The sequence below is a fragment of the Antechinus flavipes genome, chromosome 3 (genome assembly GCF_016432865.1).
Source record: "Antechinus flavipes isolate AdamAnt ecotype Samford, QLD, Australia chromosome 3, AdamAnt_v2, whole genome shotgun sequence".
NCBI lineage: Eukaryota > Metazoa > Chordata > Mammalia > Dasyuromorphia > Dasyuridae > Antechinus > Antechinus flavipes.
Genome location: NC_067400.1, coordinates 622,661,811 through 622,681,524, shown reverse-complemented (window position 1 = coordinate 622,681,524; position 19,714 = coordinate 622,661,811). Strand labels below are relative to the sequence as shown.

Here is a 19,714-nt window from a genome sequence, read left to right as displayed (position 1 = left end):
CAAGTCTAACTTCTATTTTTTTTACAAATGAGGAAATTGAGGAATGTCAGGCAGGAGACAAGACTTGTTGAAGTCTAGATTTGGGGTACCTAAATGAAATTAGGGTTTAGTTGTGGTCTAATGGCAGGTTTGGGGTATAGGAAGTCAAGCAAAGCTCCCCTGCAACCCCCCTGGATTTGGCGCAAGGATACAGCAGTAAATGAAGTCTAGTAGTGGCGGGAGTCCCCAATAAAGGCATTTATTGGCCAGAGAGCTAAATTGACAAAAAAGATTTATTATTGGGTTTGAAAGTAGGAGATAGGTGAAGGTAGAGATAAGGAGGGCACTGGACAGAGAGTCCAGTGGACAGAGGATCCTCACATGGCTGGCATGTTTGGAATCTCTGCAAAGAGGGGGTCCCAGCATCTCCCTTTTATAATGGGAGATTTAGCTCGAGGGGCTTTTGGTTCAGATCCAGATGGGGCTGGGACAGGTCCAAATTTTCTATTGGAATTCAAAGGGACCAGGATTTGTGAGTCAAAGGGTAATTACATTAACTAGAGGGGTTTGGGGATCAAAGATAGAAATCTTTCCCACATCAGATTCATCATAGTATGAGTAGTAGTTTACTTAGTCAATATCAATCACTCCAATCACACCAATTAGCCTTGCTAAAAAAATTGGGGGGATTGATTGATTGGGTCAGTCCTCCCACCTATAAAACACAATGAAACATTGAGATCTTAGCATCCATCTTCATGTTACAGATGAGGAAATTGAGACCCAGAGAGGCAATGTGAGCTAACAAATGTAATAAATATAAGAAGTGAGATGTGACTCACACCCTCTGGCTTTAAACCTAACACATTCCTCATTTCACCATGTTTCCCATGACAGTGAAGAAAGTGTTTATAAAATGGCTATCATCAACAAAGGCTTTGTAATATTAAGTTGTGTAATAATAACAAGCATTATTTATATTTTATTGATTTTTTTTGTTTTTAACATTATTTCCATCTCCAAAAATCAGTTCTTTTTCTGTCTCCTCCCAAGAAAATCATTTCTTGAAACAAAGAATGAAAAAGGGAGGAGGTAGACAGTGGAAAGTTTGGAAAGAAACAATTCAGAAAAATAAGCCAAATAATCAATAGATTCTAGCAATGTAGTTGGTATCCCATATCCATAGATCTCACTTCTGCAAAGAAGAGAAGAAGGTGGATTTTCTTCTTTTTTCTTGTGTCAAGCTTGATTCTTTTTGTTCTACAGTATACCTATTTGATTTTACAATTTACATTGTTGTAATGAATCATTATGCATGCTGTTTTCTAGATTTTTTAGAAGCTAAAATTGACTTTTGGAGGCAAATGTGAAATTTTCAGTGTGAGCATTTTCACCTCAGAAAGGAGAAACTACTACAAATCAAAGCTTGGTTTATGGTTTTGTAATACATATTGATGAACTGACTTATAATTTTAAAAGGATTGGAGAAAATTCTAATAATACAACTTTTCATAATAATAATAAACTTTCAAATTTTACAGGAGTACATTTTTTCCCCAGAGAGACAGCATTTACTATCTGTTTTCTTGGCTCTACTTGCCTCATTTTGCATCTTTTTATGTAAGTATTCCCATCTTTCACATTCATCATTTAAATGGCATTTAATAATCCCATTCATTCTTGCACCAACATTGGGTCAAACATTCCCACCATTAATGGGCATCTATTTTGTCTTTACTTCTTTGTTACAATAAAAAAATGTTGTTCTCAGTATTTTCTTGTTGATGAGGTCTTCCTGCTTGTTACTTAATGTTCTTTGAGATCCATGTCTACAAGAGGGACCACTGGCTCAGAGGGGATAGACATTTCAAATCATTTTCTTCTCCAAATTACAAATCACTTCCCAGAAATCAGGAATGCTTTACCAAACCATCTGAAGTGAACTGTTCCTATCTTTTGTCATCTTTTCTATTTCTATTTCTATTTTGTTGGGTAAGGTGGTGAAACCTAAAAATATTTCCTTTTCACAATATCCCTAAGAGGTAGACTTCAAGCCTACCTTTGATACCTTACTTCTAGTGAAAGAGAATCTATGATCTCCAGAGGGAGCCCACTTTGCTTCTGAAGAGCTCCATTTGATTGTTATGAAATTTTTGTTCTTGCTCTTATTGCTATTATTTTTTCCCTGTCATCAGCCCTAAACATGCTTCTTTCAAACACTAATCTATTGTCCTTGAGTGCGAGGAATAATAAATCGATCCAGAATTATTAACAATAGCATACTGTACCTGTGAAATACTTGAAGATAACATTCAATTTTTTCTCTGCCTCACCCCAGACTAAACCTTTCTAGCTCTTTCAGGCAGTCCTCCCATGAGCTGTCTTCAGATTCTCTCCAGGTGATTATTATTCATCCTATTATGTGATTTTCAGAAGTGAGCCCTCCACCGCTAGAGTGCTCTCAGCAAGGAAAATTATGGCAAGGCAGTGAATTTGATAGCCCAGTTGGTTCCCCTTGGATAGCAAGTGATTGTGATGATTGTCTTCACAAGTCTCAGGCCACATCCCACATCTGTTATATTAGATGATGGATTTTCTCGCCTCTCAATTGCTTGATAAGCTGGGTTTTCCATCAGTCTACTATATTATGTTTCCAGATAACAGCATATCTCTTTCCAGGTTGGGCTATGTGATAGTGAATCGAGTATTACAACAGTGTTTATTCCTCTTTGAAGAAGTCACGGAGAAGCAGCCATTACAGTCATCCTGATCTATATCTTGCTACTGGACCCAGATGGCTCTTGAGGGGAAAGTGAGGCAGGTAGTATTGCAAAGTCCTCCCTCATTTAAATCTAATTCATTTACATGTCATGATATCAGCTCCCTGATGCGATCCTCTTTGAGAACAAAGGACAAACTACAACAACCTCAATTGTCAAATATATTATTCATGATCTCTCTACATTGATGTAAGGCAAGTCAGTGTTCTTTATGTAAGATGAGTCTCTTTGTCTGTATCAAAACTGTCTTCTCTACTTCTCTGAAACTCTTTCTTATTCCTTCATCTCAACTCTGAATTTTTGAATAGGACATCACTGCAAAGGCCTTTTACATGAAATCAATTGATTTGATGGTTAGCCTTTCCAAATAATGAGAGGAGAATCAATTGACAAGCATTTTTTCTTTTCTTCTTTCTTTCTTTCTTTCTTTCTTTCTTTCTTTCTTTCTTTCTTTGCTGAGCTAATGGGGTTAAGTGACTTGCCCAGGGTCATACAGCTAGGAAGTGTTAAGTGTCTGAGGTCAAATTTGAACTCAAGTCCTCCTGTCTTCAGGGCTGGTGCTCTATCCACTGCACCACCTAGCTGCCATCTTGACAAACATTTCTTAAACACTTTCATGTGACAGTCTCTGTACTGGATACTAGAGGTAAAAAAGACAACATAAAATATTCCCTAGAATTATAGAGCTCCCATTTTATAGAAGAGATGACTTTTTTAGGGGAAAGATACATCAACCAATCAAAAATCAAATATTGAAAGTCTACTCTGTGCCAGGCACTGTGATAGGTATTGGAGATACAAAGACAAAAATGAAACACCCTTTGTCCTCAAGAAGCTTTGTTACTGAGCATATCAAGCACTTTTACCTCATTTGTTCCATTCTCTGAATGATCTTCAAGGCATATTGTTAGAAAAGATATCTCAGTCACTGAGAATTAGAGCTAACACATTTCCTTTTTACAAACACATACATACATCTTTAAGCTTTTTTAATCTAGATATGAAAGCATTTTCATCTTTGACTAATAGGGTAGATTAAAAAACATTTCTTTCCCCTTTCTTTTACTAACTAATGTGTTGTTATGTACTCATGTTTCTTCTTTCAAATTGTATAAACTTAACATAAATTGAATCACTTATTAGAAAAGGGGAGAGGATCCAATTTTTCTCTCCAGAGAAATTCATACTTAATGGGTTAAACTGAACAGAAATTATTAAAGGATTAAAATCACATGAACAAAAATATGATATAACATAATATAATATATAAAGTAATATGACACAATAAAAACATTTATATATATACATGAATAATATAATTTATAATACTATCCCATCCCACTGATTCTTTAATTGAAATTGTTCTTTCCATCATCCAGCTTTTACTTGAACTCCTATAATGAAAGGTTTTATTCAATACCTTCTAAGGGATCACAATTCCATATTGGTTGGTAGTTTGTAACACAAGCCTTCATTCTGCTTCCTTGTAACTTCTTTCCAATCCTCTGACCTGTAATATTAAATCTTATCAATAATGGGGCTTTAGATATCTGAGGCCAGTTTTAATGTCTTTTTCCTTTCAGATGACTTGAGTTATACAGAGAGTATGACATTTTGGTGAAACAAGAATCAATAGCAACTGTGATTTGGCATCTTGGTTCATTAATCCATGCTATTTTCCATCTTGGCAAGATCACCCATCCATTACTGAGGACTCAAGTTTTGCAAAGAGATTAATTAACTCAAGAATTTACAAAAGGAATGAAATCAGGATGGTATAGGACTCTGAGTTCATTTTTAAGATCAGTTGAAGGAGCCAGGGCTGTGTAGCCTGAAGAAATATTAGGTAAGGATATGGAGCTATGCTCAAGTCTTTGAAAGCTTGGCATTTGGAAGAAAGATATGATTTATTTTGACTCTTACAGGAATAAATTAGAAGCGCTGGGAGTGGTAGACCTAAAAGTTTCATATGGGGCTTGACGCCACAAAAAACTTTCTAAAGATTAGAAATACTCTAAAATAGAATGAGCTGCCTCAGGAAGTACCAGGTTTCCTCAGTAGTTGTTCAAATAGTGACTATATGACTTGAATGGCTTCTATTGGATATCTTGTGTTCTTTTCATTTCTGAAATCCTATGGTTTCTGGAAGTGCTGGGCTGGGAATAAGAAAGATGTCTGCAAATTCTTCCTCCTACACTTTTAGCTATGTAATTAGAGGTAAGGAATTTAACTGTCTGGTTCTTACTTGTCCTCATTTTTATAATATCTTTTATGGTTCATTTTCCTGTGTTACTCATGGTAGGTTAGAGGATAAAATGAGATTCTGTAGGAAATGGCCTTCCCACGAACCTCAGAACGGTGGCCTAGCCTTCAGTGATATGGCCAATCATGAAGACTGGTGTGATTGCTCACAGTGCTTTCACATTCTGGGAATAATAAATTCTAATTCTTCCTGTAAGATGGAGGATGAGTGGGTCACGCCATTATGCCTGTCCCTGTGCCCTCTAGATCAATAGGCACTGCTTGGTGACCTGCTGTTAAATTCTGGGGACTCTTGTCCAAGCCATTGGCTTCACTGTGGCATTTTAAAAATTTTCAGAGTTTTCCTTCTGGACTGCAGTGAAATTCTTTATTCTCTATGTGATGTCTCCCAATTATGCCAGATGGAGTTAGCTCCATGAGGCTGGTGATTTTCTTGGTGTTTTCTACTTATATTCTTGGTATTTAATAGTGCTTGGAACATAATACAAACTTCAGGCAATTCGTGACAGCTGAGTCTGAAATCAGGAATATCTTCATTGAAATATGTCTTTAGCTTTGGGACACTGGACATGTCACATTCTGTTTGCTTCAGTGTAGTCAAATGTAAAATAGTGACACTATCTCCAAATTTGAAGACTAATTATAAGGAATAAATAAAATACTATTTGTAATTAAAAAAAAGGACGAAAGAGAGAGAGAGAGAGAGAGAGAGAGAGAGAGAGAGAGAGAGAGAGAGAGAGAGAGAGAGTTCGTTCATACAATGGTATAATGTCCTGGCACATACCAGATGCAATATAAATGCTTTTCCTTTCCCTTAGTACCTTCTATTTAATCTGCTTTTTAAATTTTAAAGTGCTATTTAAGTGTTTATGTTGCCACAAAAATTATTTTGAGTTCATGGTAGTCAATCTCTGGATACCTTCCAGTTTTTTTTCCCTAGCCTTTCCTATACATTTTTGGGCTGTGTAACAGCTGAACACAATACTTTGGAGAAGGACTCCTATCATGACTGAAATTCTCCTCTCTCTGGACAATCATTATCTCTCTATTTGTGCATTTTAATATTCTGTACAAATGACCTCTCTGCTCTGATTTACCACATGTCTTGATATTCCAGTCTCCTTTTTTTTTTTTCAGTCAAAGATTTGATTTCCAAGATACTTTTAATTACTATTTGCAGGGTTTCCTCATGTTCTGCACTGCTCTTTTATGCAAAGAGTAGCCCATCTGTGATTGCAGGACTGAGATACAGTCACTCAAACTCTGCCTGTTGGTGAGCAGTATACATCTTCAACTAGGGGTTGATTCAGAGGCTGATTAACTCCTGCATCTAAGCAGAAGCTCAAAAGAATGGAAAAAGTCATGAAAGATGATTTAGGATCAGTGTTATAAATTTCAAAAGAAAGCCTATGATTCCCATAGCTCACAGAGCCAAGCTTCAATGTTTTCCTAATCCCTTGCCATTTTTTCTTCTGTGTCCTAGGAGGGTAATGGCCAATCACACAATCATCAAGGATTTCCTTCTCATGAGCTTCTCTGATATCTGGGAGCTGCAGATCTTACATGCTGTGTTTTTCTTTCTGATTTATATGACAGCCCTAATGGGGAATCTTCTCATTATACTTGTCACTACCATGGACCACCACCTTCACACTCCCATGTACTTCTTTCTGAGACATTTGTCTTTCCTAGACCTCTGCTACATCTCTGTGACAGTGCCCAAGTCCATCCTTATCTCTCTGACTCACAGCAACTCCATCTCTATTCCTGAATGTGCTACCCAGATTTATTGTATTGTATTGTTTGCGTGTGTTGAGCTGGCTCTGCTGACAGTGATGTCCTATGATCGATATGCAGCCATTTGCTGCCCTCTGCACTATGAGATTCTCATGAACAGAAGAGCTTGTATGCAAATGGCAGCTGCTTCTTGGGTCAGTGGGAGTCTCTCAGGCATCATGCACACAATTGGCACTTTCTCTGCACCCTTCTGTAAAGCCACTGGGCTTGGCCAGTTCTTCTGTGAGATCCCTCATTTGCTAAAACTCTCCTGTTCACAGCCAAATTTTGCAGAAATTGGAACCACACTTATAACTTCAATTTTGGGACTGGGCTGTTTTTTCTATATTGTTGTCTCTTACGTTTACATCTTCTCCACTGTTTTAAGGATGCCATCCACAGGAGGCAGATCCAAAGCATTCTTCACCTGCTTGCCCCACCTCATTGTGACCACTGTATTTTTTGCAACTGCTTTTGTTGCTTACATAAAACCTGCCTCTGACACCCCTTCTGTGCTTGACCTGTTGGTGTCTGTGTTCTATGTTGTAGTCCCCCCGACCCTAAACCCTGTCATCTATAGTTTGAGGAACAAGGACATGAAAGCAGCTCTGGCAAAGCTGATGAGTCAGGATCTTCTTTGTTTATAGTAAATATCTTCATTACAAAAGTCTTTTTCTTTTTTTAATCTCATTTTCCAAGTTGTTATAGTGAGGAGCAAATGAGATAATATTTGGAAAAATGCTTAGCAATACCATTCAGCTATTTATTCTTCAGGATATATGCTGCATTTTCTAGTTGAACTATAGCAAGGTAGCAAACGTTCATTAAATATTTACTATACACAAGGTACTGTGCTAAGCACTGGGAATACAAAAACACACTGTCTGCTGTCATGAAGCTTGCTTTCCAATAGGAGAAGGTAACACATAAACAGGAATGGAAAAGTTGGATGGATCTGGAAGGTATCCTTTTGGAGGCATGTTCTCACATTTTGGAAAATCAGAAGCAGATTCAAGAGTGGAATGAATGTTGGAATTACAAAGCTCCACTTGCTCAATTCTGATTTTTTCAGGAATTGTGCCCCTTCAGAATCTTCCAGTTTAACCTTTCTTTATTTTCTATTTAGTATTTTATTTTCCCCAATTACAAGTAAAGACAATTTTTAACATCCATTTAAAAAACTGAGTTCCTAATAATCTCTCCCCCTCATTGTTCCCCTTCATTGAGAAAACAAGAACTTTGATATAACATATACATGTGTAGTTATGCAAAAAAATTCCTTATTAATCATGTGGTAAAAGAAAACATAGACCAAACTTAAAAAAAAAAGAAAAAGAAAGTTAAAAAAAATATGCTTCGATGTATGTTTAGATTCCATCAGTTCTTTCTATGGTAATGGATAGCATTTTTCATCTTAAGGTCTTCAGAGCTGTCTTGGATCATTGTATTCCTGAAAATAGTTAAGTCATTCATAGTTAATCATCTTATAATATTACTTTTACTATGTATACTTTTCTCATGATTCTACTTATTTCACTTTGCATCATTTCATGTAAATCTTTCTCATTTATTTTTTCTGAGAACTCATAATTTCTTATAGAGCAATAGTATTCCATTGCAATCAAATACCAAGACTTGTTCAGCCATTTCCCAACTGATGGATACTCCCTCAATATACAATTTTTTTTTTTACTAAAAAGTTATATATTTTTTTACTTATAAACCATTTTCCATTAAAAAAACCCTTTTGTGGTACAATGGTACTGCTAGGTCAAAGAGTATGCTTAGTTTTAAAAGGCTTTTGCTGTAATAATCCAGTTGTTCTATATAATGGCTGAATACATCCCTTCTAACATTTGTCATTTTTTTTCTATCGTATTAGTCAACCTAATAGATGTCACTAATCAGTAGTGATTCTGAACACTTTCTAATATGCTATAAGTACTTTGATTTCTTCCTCTGGAAACTTCGTATTTTTGGATCATTTCTCAATTGGAGAATGGCTCTCATTTCCCATAAGTTTGACTCATTGCATTGTGTATTTATAAGATGAGGCTTTTATAAGAGAAACTGGATTCAAAAATTGTATTCATAGTTATGATTGCTAACTTCATTTACCTTCATCATATTTCCCCCATTTATGTTATTTTCTTTCTCTCCTTTTATCCTGTCCTTCCCCAAAAGTGTTTTATTCCTAAATATGGTCTCCCCAGTCTTTCCTCCCTTCTATGAGCACATCCCCACTTCTCTTATTCCTTTCCCCTCCTACTGTTCTGTGGGGTAAGACAGAGTCATATATCCAATAGATTTTATATATTATTCAGTCTTTGAATCAATTCTGATGAGGGTAAGATTCAAGTAACAAAAATTATATGACTATATCAATAAATTCAGAAAAAAATCTTATCAAATACAACACTCATTTCTAATAAAAACACTAGGAACATTTGGCACTTTTCTTGAAATGATAAATAATAACTATATAAAACCAAGAGCAAGCATTATCTATTATGGGGACAAAAGCCTCCTTTCCAATGAAAGCAGGAGTAAAATATGGAAATTCATTATAACAAGTATTATTTAATATTGTATTAGAAATGCCAATTATGCCAAGAAAACAAGAAAAAAAATCAAAGGGAGAAAGATAGGCAGTGAAGAAACAGAAATCACTCCTTACAGATGATATGATGATATATTTAGAGAACCCTAGAGAATCATTTAAAAGACCAGTTAAAACAATTAATTAACAATTAACAGCAAAGTTCCAAGATGTAAAATAAAACTACATAAATTATCAAAATTTCTGTATATTACCACCAAAACCCAGAAGGAAGAGATTGAAAGAGGGTTTCCATGTAAAAGAACTTCAGACAATATGAAACTCTTGGGATTTCTCTGGCCAAGACCTACCCTGAAATGGGTATATGAACAAAATTACAAAATGATTTTCACACAAATAAAGAAGTCTAACTAATGGAGAAATATTCTTAATGTGGTGTAGGCCAAGACAGAATAATAAAAATGACAACTCTACCCAGGTTAATTTACTTATTCATTGCTGTATCAATGAAACTACAATATAATTATTTTACAGAACTAAAAAAAATGGTAACAATAAAAAAGTTCATCTAGAAGAATGACCAGTTAAAAATATGAATTGAATCAATGAAAAATGCAAAGCAGTGTGGCCCAGGAGTTCCAGATTTTAAAACATTGCAAAGTGGCAATCTTTAAAACAGTCTGATATTGGCCATGAAACTCAATGGTAAATCAGCGGACTATATTAGGCATACAATACACAGTAGCAAATGATTAAAGTAGTGTTTGATTGTTCTCCAGAAGACCTTCCCCCCCAAAACTGTACCAACATAATATAGCAACAGTCTACTCCTCACATTTTTGATCCCGTGACCATAAATATTGTATAAATTTTTAACAAATAACCACAACAGCAATTATTACTTTTTAACACCTTAAAGTTAAATAATTTTAAAAATATTATATATATACATTATATATATATATATATATATATATATATATATGTATATGTATATATTTGCTGAGGCAATTGAGAATGGCTTGACCAAGTCACACAGATAGGAAGTATAAAGAGTCTCATACCAGATTTGAACTCAGATCCTCCTGACGTCAGGGCTGGTGCTCTATCCACTGTACCACTAGATGCCCTTAAAAATGTAATCTTAATTTTTCTCTCACAACAACTCAGGGATTTAGGAGTTATGATGATGATGATGATGATGATGATGCCAATTTTATGACTGAGAAGACTAAGACAACAATAAAGTGACTTGCTCAGGAGCACATATCTATTAAGTGTCTGAGGCCTTATTTATACAGAGGAATTCCTGATTCTAGGTCTAGTGCCCTAACTACTCTAACTGATTACAGCTGCCTTACAGGTCATGTTTAATATCCAGGTGAAGTAAATTATTATCTAAGGGAAGTACTATGAATGACAGGTATTAGGAAAGATACATGAAATGTAACTTGACCCTTTATCCTGCCTTTTTTATATTAGAAACAGCTACATTTTGATGAATAGAATGTTACTTTTATTCCTAATGAAGATAAAATCTATCCAACCCAGATTATGGGTTAATCTGACTTTACTAATGCCTTTTTCTAAATTTATGTATCATTTGAGCCATAGAAAAATAGACCAAAACTTAAAATTCGGATCTTAAAGAATGAGTGGATGAAGCAACAAATCATGGACACAATTGATAATTTCATCCAAGAGAATGATAATAATGAGACAACATACTAAAATTTATGGAATGAAGCCAAAGCAGTTCTTAGGGAAAGCTTTATATCTCTAGATTTTTACTTGCATACAATAGAAAAAAAGATGATCAATGAATTGAGCATGCAAGTAAAAAAAGCTGAAAAAAGAACAAATAACTCCCTCCCCCAACAAATTTGAAATTCTGAAAATAAAAGGGGAGATAAAAAAATAAAGTAAAAAAAATTTATTGAACTAATAAATAAAACTAAGAGCTTTTTATGAAAAATCAACAAAAATAAACAAAACTTTAATTAATTTTATCAATAAAAGGAAAAAAATCAAATTGTTCATATCAAAAATGAAAAGAATAAACTTTCCATCAACGAAGAGGAAATTGGAGCAACAAATAGAAACTATTTTGCCCAAGTTGCCAATAAATATGATAATCTAAGTGAAGTGGATAAATATTTACAAAAATATTTAGTGTCCAGATTAACAGAGGAGGAAACAGATCACTTAAATAAAACCATTTTAGATAAATTGAACAAGCTATTAATCAACTTCATAAGAAAAAATCTTCAAGGTCAGATGGATTTACATGTGAATTCTACCAAACATTTAAAGAATAATAAACTCCAATATAATGGCAATATCTATCCAGTACTATCTTTTTTCTAGAACTGTCTAAAATTTTAAATGTGACATTTATTAAGCATCTGTTGTGTGGTGGATGTTGTGATATGCCCTGGAGTAAAGGCAAAAATAAATTAGAGATGATTCTTGTCACTACCTAGATGCTGGGCCTGGAGTCAAGAAGACTCATCTCCATTAGTTCAAGTACAATCTCAGACACTTATGAACTGTGTAACCCTGGGCAAGTCAATTAACATTTTTTGATTCAGTTTTGTCCTCTGTAAATGAGCTGGAAGAAACAGCAAACCATTCCAGAATCTCTGCCAAGAAAACCTAAAAGACCACAAAGAGTCATACATAATTGAAAACTAGTTGGATGACAACAACGTGCCCCTACAGAGCATTTAGTCTGTTTGTGTATAGGAGATAGACCTAAATTTAATAAAAAAATATAAAGGGGATAATTTGTGACATGAAATTCTGAAATGTTTGGAAGTCACAGTCCATTGTCAGATAGAAAGAATTCAGGAAGGAAAGGAAATTTTCTTGTATTCACAAGACTTCATTACACCAAAAAATGAGAGACTATTAGAGCCTAGCAATTGGCAAAAAAAATCGGGAGGGCTTTTTAGACTTAAAGTTTGAGATGTAATTAACAAGCTAATAGCCTATAAGATTGTAAATTGGGAAAAAAAGAGAAGGAAGAGCATAATTTGGGAAGGAGAACAATAGGAATTTTTACAAAAAGACAAATTAAAAAGTCAGGATGGGATTCTACAGGGGAAAATAAGAAATAATAGAGAAGAGGTCTTTATTGCTCCAAATTTCTTAGCTAGGTATGCAGTTTAGAGTAGACCCTAGACTGTGACCCATCAATTCTAGGGAGGAAAGTTCTTAGAGATGAAGCAAACCTAACTGGCAGAAATCCCATTTAGGAGGTAGAAAGTAAAGAAGCTTGATTTACACTTTTTTTTTAATGAAAGAGCTATTTCCTAATTACCTATTATGTACAAGTCATTGTGCCAGGCACTGGAGAGGAGAGAGAGAGAGAGAGAGAGAGAGAGAGAGAGAGAAAGAGAGAGAGAGAGAGAGAGATAGAGAGACAGAGAGACAGAGAGAGACAGAGAGACAGAGAGAGACAGAGACAAAGAAACAGAGACAGACACACACACAGAATTTAAATTCAGTGAAGGTATATGATGCTACCAGAAAAGTATATACAAGATTATTAAGGGAGGGCAATGACATAAAGTAGCAGCTGGGGAGATGTGGGAAAGAGAAAGGGGACCTGAGTTAGGTCTTGAAGTAAAGACAAGGATTTGGAAAGACCAAAGGGACAATGTCTGAACTCCATACTTGGGCTATGCCTTGTATGACTGCACAGAAGTGAAAGTTACATTATCAAACTCACCCAATGTAATTTAAATGACTGAAAAAGCCAGAAAGGTAAAATAGGGTTAGGATAATTCACTGAGAATTAGATTATAACAGGGTTTAGATGGCAAATTGGGGGTATGATGTTTTCTTCCACGGGTTTCCAAAATAACAAAGTTGTATAATTGGAAGGATTGTTGTTGTTAGGCAGTCATGTATATTTTTATGAGCCCATTTGGCATTCTCTTGGCAAAAATACTGAAGTGGTTTTCTTCCAGTTCATTTTACAGATGAGAAAACAGAGGCAGACAGGATTGAGCAACTTATTTAGAATTCCACAGCTAGTAGGTATCTAAGGCCAGATTTGGATTCAATTTTTCTTGACTCAAGACCCAAGACTATCTGCTATGCCATCCAGCTGCATCATTAATTTGCTATCTCTGAAAATTAGACATGACTATAATCTATTCCTTAATATTTATCAGTAGTTTTTAAATGATAAATAGCACAGAGCCAAATACAGACTCATTGTGCATGCTATTGTAGACCTCCATTCTATATGACATTGAGCCATTAGAAATGATTCTTTGATTCTGATCATTCCATCAATTTAAAATTGGACTCATTATATTGTCTACCTTGTCCAAATTTCTTTCATTTTTTTCCTTCAGGATATCATGAGAGGCCAGTTGTAATGTTCTTTTTGGTTTTCTAGAAGTCTTGGAGCAGACTTCCTTTCAGCAGAGTAAGCACCATGAGAATAGCCAGGAGTTAAAGTCCAAATTCTTTATTGTCTCCTTGCCTGGGGCTGGGCAGCTTTCTGGAGAGCTTTTCAGACTGGCCTTGGTCTCAGTGGGGGAAGTGCAGGAGGCCAGCCACCAGGGTGATGTGAGATGAAGTGAATGAATCTAGCTCTGAATCCCAGAGCTTGTGCTTCAGCATTCCACCACAAAAGTGGATGATGGGATGAATCTGTCTCTCAGCCCCTTGGTCCCTTAGGAAAGCCACCAGGAACCTGAATGAAAATGGAATGAATGTATCTCTGGGTCGCTTCTAAGTCTGTCTCTGGCTCTGACTCTGGCTGAGTTTGTCGCAGCTTTATATGCTCTATTTTGATTATAAACCAATCATTATATTACTAGGAAACCATTATTTGTTGTAAGATTAAATCAATCATACTGAACTTAGAGAACTATTAATCACTATGCTAAACTAGATAACCATCGTCTCATCAATTCCACTGAATTAGCACCCTGTAAGAATCCATATTTTAAGTACAGAGTTCTGGCCCATAACATCCAGTTCTAATACACTTATGATGGAGAGAACCATGCATTCAGAAAGAGGAGTATGGAGATTGAATGTGGATCACAGCAGAGTATTTTCACCTTTTTGTTATTGTTTGCTTGCTTTTTTCTCTTTCTCATTTTTCCTTTTTTTTAATCTGATTTTTCTTGTGTTCTATGATAAATATGGAAATATGTTGAGAAAAAACTGCACCTGTTTAACCTATATTGAATTGGTTGGTGTCTAGAGGAAGGGGGTGAGAGGAAGGGAGGGGAGAAAAAATTGAAACATAAGGTTTTGCAAGGGTGAATGTTGAAAACTATCTTTTCATGTATTTTGAAAATAAAAAGCTGCTTTTAAAAAAGATTATGTTATGATCAAGTATGGTGGACTTGCTTTTCTTTTCAACAATGAGTAATCCAGGCTAATTTCAATAGATTTGTGATGGAGAGAGCCATCTGCATCCAGAAAAGATGATGGGGACTGAATGTGGATTATGACATAATATTTTCACCTTTTTGTTATTTATTGCTTGCTTTTTGTTTTTTCTCATTTTCCCCCCTTTTTTAATATGTTTTTTTCTTGTGCAGCATGATAGATCTGAAAATATGCATAGAGAAATTGGACATATTTAATTGGATTGCTTGCTGTCTAGAGGAGGGGCGAGGGAAGGGGGGAGAAGATTTGGGATGCAGGGTTTTACAGGGGTGAATGTTGAAAACTATCTTTGCATGTATTTCGAAAATAAAAAGCTAGTATTTAAAATTTGTTTTATTTTTGACTTTTATTTTTATAAGCCAATCATTTTTTGATATGCCCTATATCCATTGACCTCAGCCTTATTATAAAGACTGATTGAACAATTGACATAATGAATGAATCTGACAGAGAAGACATTCCAAAAGTGTGATCCTTCAAATTTCCAATATTTTTCATTATCTGTTCCCCCGGGAAGTATTATACAAAAAGTTCTTGATGAAACCAACACACCTCTTTATGATGTCTGTTATTTAGGTATTGACCGAACAGCACACATTTTATTAAACAGTTTAGAAAAGGGACAGTCTGAAGCTTCCCCCTACCCTACCCCAGAGAAAAACACACACACACACACACACACACACACACACACACACACACACACAATATCAGGGTTAAATGAATTTTATATCTGACCATACCAATTTAAAGATTACCTAACTTCAACAATCTCTTATTTTGTACTTTTAGGTTTATCTTCTTTTTCATTGTAGTAAGTTCATTTATTTTTAATACACATTGCTTTATGATTTCAAGTAGATTTTTTGATGATTTTCTAGGATTCTGTAAGTATATCATCATATCATCTGAGAATGGGCATCCTGATTTTACCTGATCTTATTGGGAATGCATCCAACTTCTCTCCATTAGAAATAATATTTGCTGTAGGTTTTAGATAGTGCTTGTTATTTTTAAGGAAAGCTGCCTTTAACCCTATGCCCTCTAGCATTTTTAATAGGAATAGGTGTATTTTTTCAAAAGCTTTTCTGTATCTATTGAGATTATCATATGATTTCTATTGGTTTTGTTGTTGATATGAATAATTATGGTAATAGTTTTCCTGATATTGAACCAGCCCTACAATCCTGATATAAATTCTAGTTGGTCATAGTGTATTATCCTGCTGATAAACTGCTGTAATCTCTTTGCTAATATTTTATTTAAAATTTTTGGATATAGAGATTGGTCTGTAATTTTCTTTCTCTGTTTTTGCTCTTGCTGTTTTTGGTATCAGTGCCATATTTGTGTCATAGAATGAATTTGGAAAGTACTCCTTTTTTACTTATTTTTAAAAATACTTCACATAGTATTGAAATTAATTGTTCTTTAAATGTTTGGTAGAATTCATTTGTGAATCCATCTGGCCCTGGAGATTTTTTCTTAGGGAGTTCGTTAATTACTTGTTCAATTTCTTTTTTCTACAATGGTTATATTGAAATATTTTATTTCCTGTTTTATAAACCTGGGCAATTTATAATTTTGTAAATATCCCTTTCAATTAGATTGTCAAACTTGCTGCCATAGAGTTGGGCAAAATAGCCTCTAATTATTGCTTTAATTTCTTTTTCATTGGTGGTGAGTTCAACTCTTTCATTTTTGATGCTGATGATTTGGTTTTTTCTTTCCTCTCGGTGTCAAATGTGTTTCTTGTAAACAACTGGTTTTTAATCCACCCCACTATTTGCTTTCATTTTATGGGAGAGTTCACCCCATTCACATTAACAGTCATAATTACCAGATCTACAAAGGACACATGATGAGGGGATGCAATCCAGTGCATCCATCTATATTTGTTTATACCATATGAGGTTGAAAGACTCTACCACAGGGTGGGTACAAATGGTTCAAATGACCAATTAGCCAGGAGATGTCTCTAAATTTGCACATCTCACATTGCATAGACTTAAGAAAACATTGGTAATGCAGATTATTATTAAAAGTTTAGGTATATACATTTTTCTGGCTAGCTATTGTTAAACATTTTCCAGAACATCACTGTATTGTTTAATAAAAATTGCTTGAGATCAAGCAGCTGTGCAGTGGGAGGCTCAAGATATGAAATTATTAAGAGATCAAAGGTCTTATGAATTTGGCTGATAATAATTAATAATAATAATGATAAGCTTTTATATAGTGTGATAAGGTTTGCAAAGTGATTTACAGTATCACATTATCACATTGACCCTTATAACTTTAAAGTCCAAAAGTTTATATAATCACACTTACTTTGACTAAGCAACATGATTACTAGGTCTGTATCCCTAAGATATTTAAAAAAAAAACAGAAGATAAAATGTCCTAGCTGTACAAAAATATTTATAGCAGGTCTTTTGGTGGTAGCAATAGAAAAATTGAGGGGATGTCCATCAATTGGGAGCTGGCTAAATAAATTGATGTATATGGCTATGGTAGAATACTATTATTATTTAAGTAATTATGAGCAACATGATAAAAAACTTCTTTTCATACCCAGAGAAATAACTGATGGTATCTGAAGGCAGATTGGGCCATACTTCTTTATTTTTCTTGAGGTTTTTTTTTTTTTTGGTCTATATTTTCTTTTCTAACATGACTATTATGGAAATGCTTTGCATAACAACACACATAAAATGTATATCAAATTGCTTGTATTCTCAATAGGGATGGGATGGAGAGGCAAGAGGGAAAAGAATTTGGAATGCAAAGTTTTTAAAATGAATGTTAAAATTGTTTTTACATGCAACTAGGGAAAAATAAAACACTAAATTAAGAAATAATGAAAAGGCTGCTTTTAGAAAAACTTAAGATGAACTGATGCAAAATGAAATGAGCAGAATCAGAAAATCATTGTACACAATAACAGCAATATTGTATGATATTTTATTATGAATAACTTAGCTATTCTCAGCAATACAATGATCTAAGACATTTCTGTGGGACTTAGGATAACAAGTTCTGTCCATCTTCAGAGAACTAGTAGAGTCTGAATGAAGATCAAAAATACTTTTTCTTTGTTTTCTTAATTTTTCTTGGGGATGGTCTATGTCTTCTTTCACAGAATGACTTACATGAAAATGTATTTTGTTTATTTCCATATTGTATAACCTATGTTAAATTTCTTGCCTTCTCAATGATGGAGGAGAGGAGAGATGAAAAGAATTTGAAACTCAAATTTTGAAAAAAATGTTAAAATTGTTTTTACATGTAATTGAAAAAGAATAAAATATTAAATAAATTTTTAAAAATTATATCTGACCATAATGATTGCTATATCCATAAATACATTACTTTGAAATCTAATTGAGAATACTGGCTGACCATGGGAAGCATAGCAGTGAGGATTCACAAGCAATTGTATTAATTAATTGTATTAATTAGCACATCAGGATGATCTCTAGAGGCCTAAGAAAAGTAGTAGATACTTGCCTGTCTGGGAATCCAAGCTTCTAGAGCTTGGGGAAATATTATAAGTTGGGGAAATAGTTCCATAAAAGTTACTATAGTCTAAAAATTCTGTGTCACCTTGCTTTCTCTCTTATATATTCTCTTTGCTCTAATACTCTTTTTTCCAGCCATGTGAAAAACAGATCACTGAATCTAGAGCACTCAAATTTAGCTTAAGAATCTTATAATCTGCTCCATTTTGTGCAAGTCACTTAACCTCTTTGCCTCAGTTTCCTCAACTATAAAATCAGTGTAATAATAGCACTTATCTCACAAAATTGTTGTGATGATCAAATGTGATAATATTTGTAAAACAATAGTTTATAGTAAGTACTTTATAAATTCTAGCATCAGCAGCAACAATTTAGGTGATGTATTATATTACTGAATTCTTTCTTGGTTTCTTTCTTACTGTTTCTTCTTTTTTGTGGAAACATATATGCAGTTTTTAATCCTCTTGTTTCATCTTTAAGGCCTTAGTCTGAATTGCCAAACTCTAGGAAAATAAATTCTTTTGAGTTTTTAGATGTCTTATCTTTCCCCAATAACTGGGAATCCAGTTATTTCAGTATTTTCTATTTATTTTACGCCATTATCTAACCATCTTTTTTTTTTTTCATTTGAGACAAAAATAGAAATGGAGTTTGTGAGGAAGAGTGGATTGTCTTTAAGAGATCTAGCAGCAATAGGGTGCAAAATTCTCAAAGCAAAGAAGCTTATTATCATGGAGTTCAAGGCTAAATGGTGAAAGGGGGAAACTAATGCAAAAAAGCTAAAGAATATATCAATCAGTATACACACATGTGTAAATCTAGGTATCTCTCTCTAAACACACACACACACACACACACACACACACAAGATAAATACTTATATTATGTTATAGTCTATATCTTCTATATATTTATATAGCCTATAATTTTCTAGCTCCAACCTGCCATATAATTAAAGTAGAGGAGATGTATTTTATTATTTCTTCTTTGGAGATGAGTTTGGCTACTGTACACAGTGTTCTATTATATTGGTTGTGGTAACTTTCATTTAGCTTGTTATAATCTTTGTACATATTATATTCCAAGTTATGTTCAAATACAGCCACAGATACTGACCAGTTCTATGACCCTGGGCAAGATCTTTAATGACTGCCTATCTCAGTTTCCTTATATAAAATGATCTGGAAAAGGAAATGAAGGATCACTATGTCTTTACCAAGAAAATCCCAACTGGGGTCACAAAGAGTGGACATTTGGGGCAGCTAGGTGGTACAGTGGATAGAGCACCAGCCCTGAAGTCAGGAGGACCTGAGTTCACATCTGATCTTAGATACTTAATACTGCTTAGCTGTCTGACTCTGGGCAAGTCACTGAACCCCAATTGCTTCAGAAAAAAAAGAGTTGGACATGACTGTACA

At 34.5% G+C, this 19,714-nt stretch overlaps 1 protein-coding gene across 1 annotated transcript; it reads left to right on the top strand.

Annotated features, from left to right (window-relative positions):
* Positions 1 to 6,511: 6,511 nt before the first annotated feature.
* Positions 6,512 to 7,444, top strand: LOC127557606 (olfactory receptor 14A16-like). Its single transcript, XM_051990915.1, has one exon. The coding sequence runs from the start codon at positions 6,512 to 6,514 to the stop codon at positions 7,442 to 7,444; it is 933 nt and encodes a 310-aa protein (XP_051846875.1).
* The last annotated feature ends 12,270 nt before the right edge of the window (positions 7,445 to 19,714 follow it).

Coding starts and splice junctions, on each gene's coding strand:
- LOC127557606 (XM_051990915.1), top strand. CDS start 6,512: ATGGCCAATCACACAATCATCAAGGATTTCCTTCTCATGAGCTTCTCT.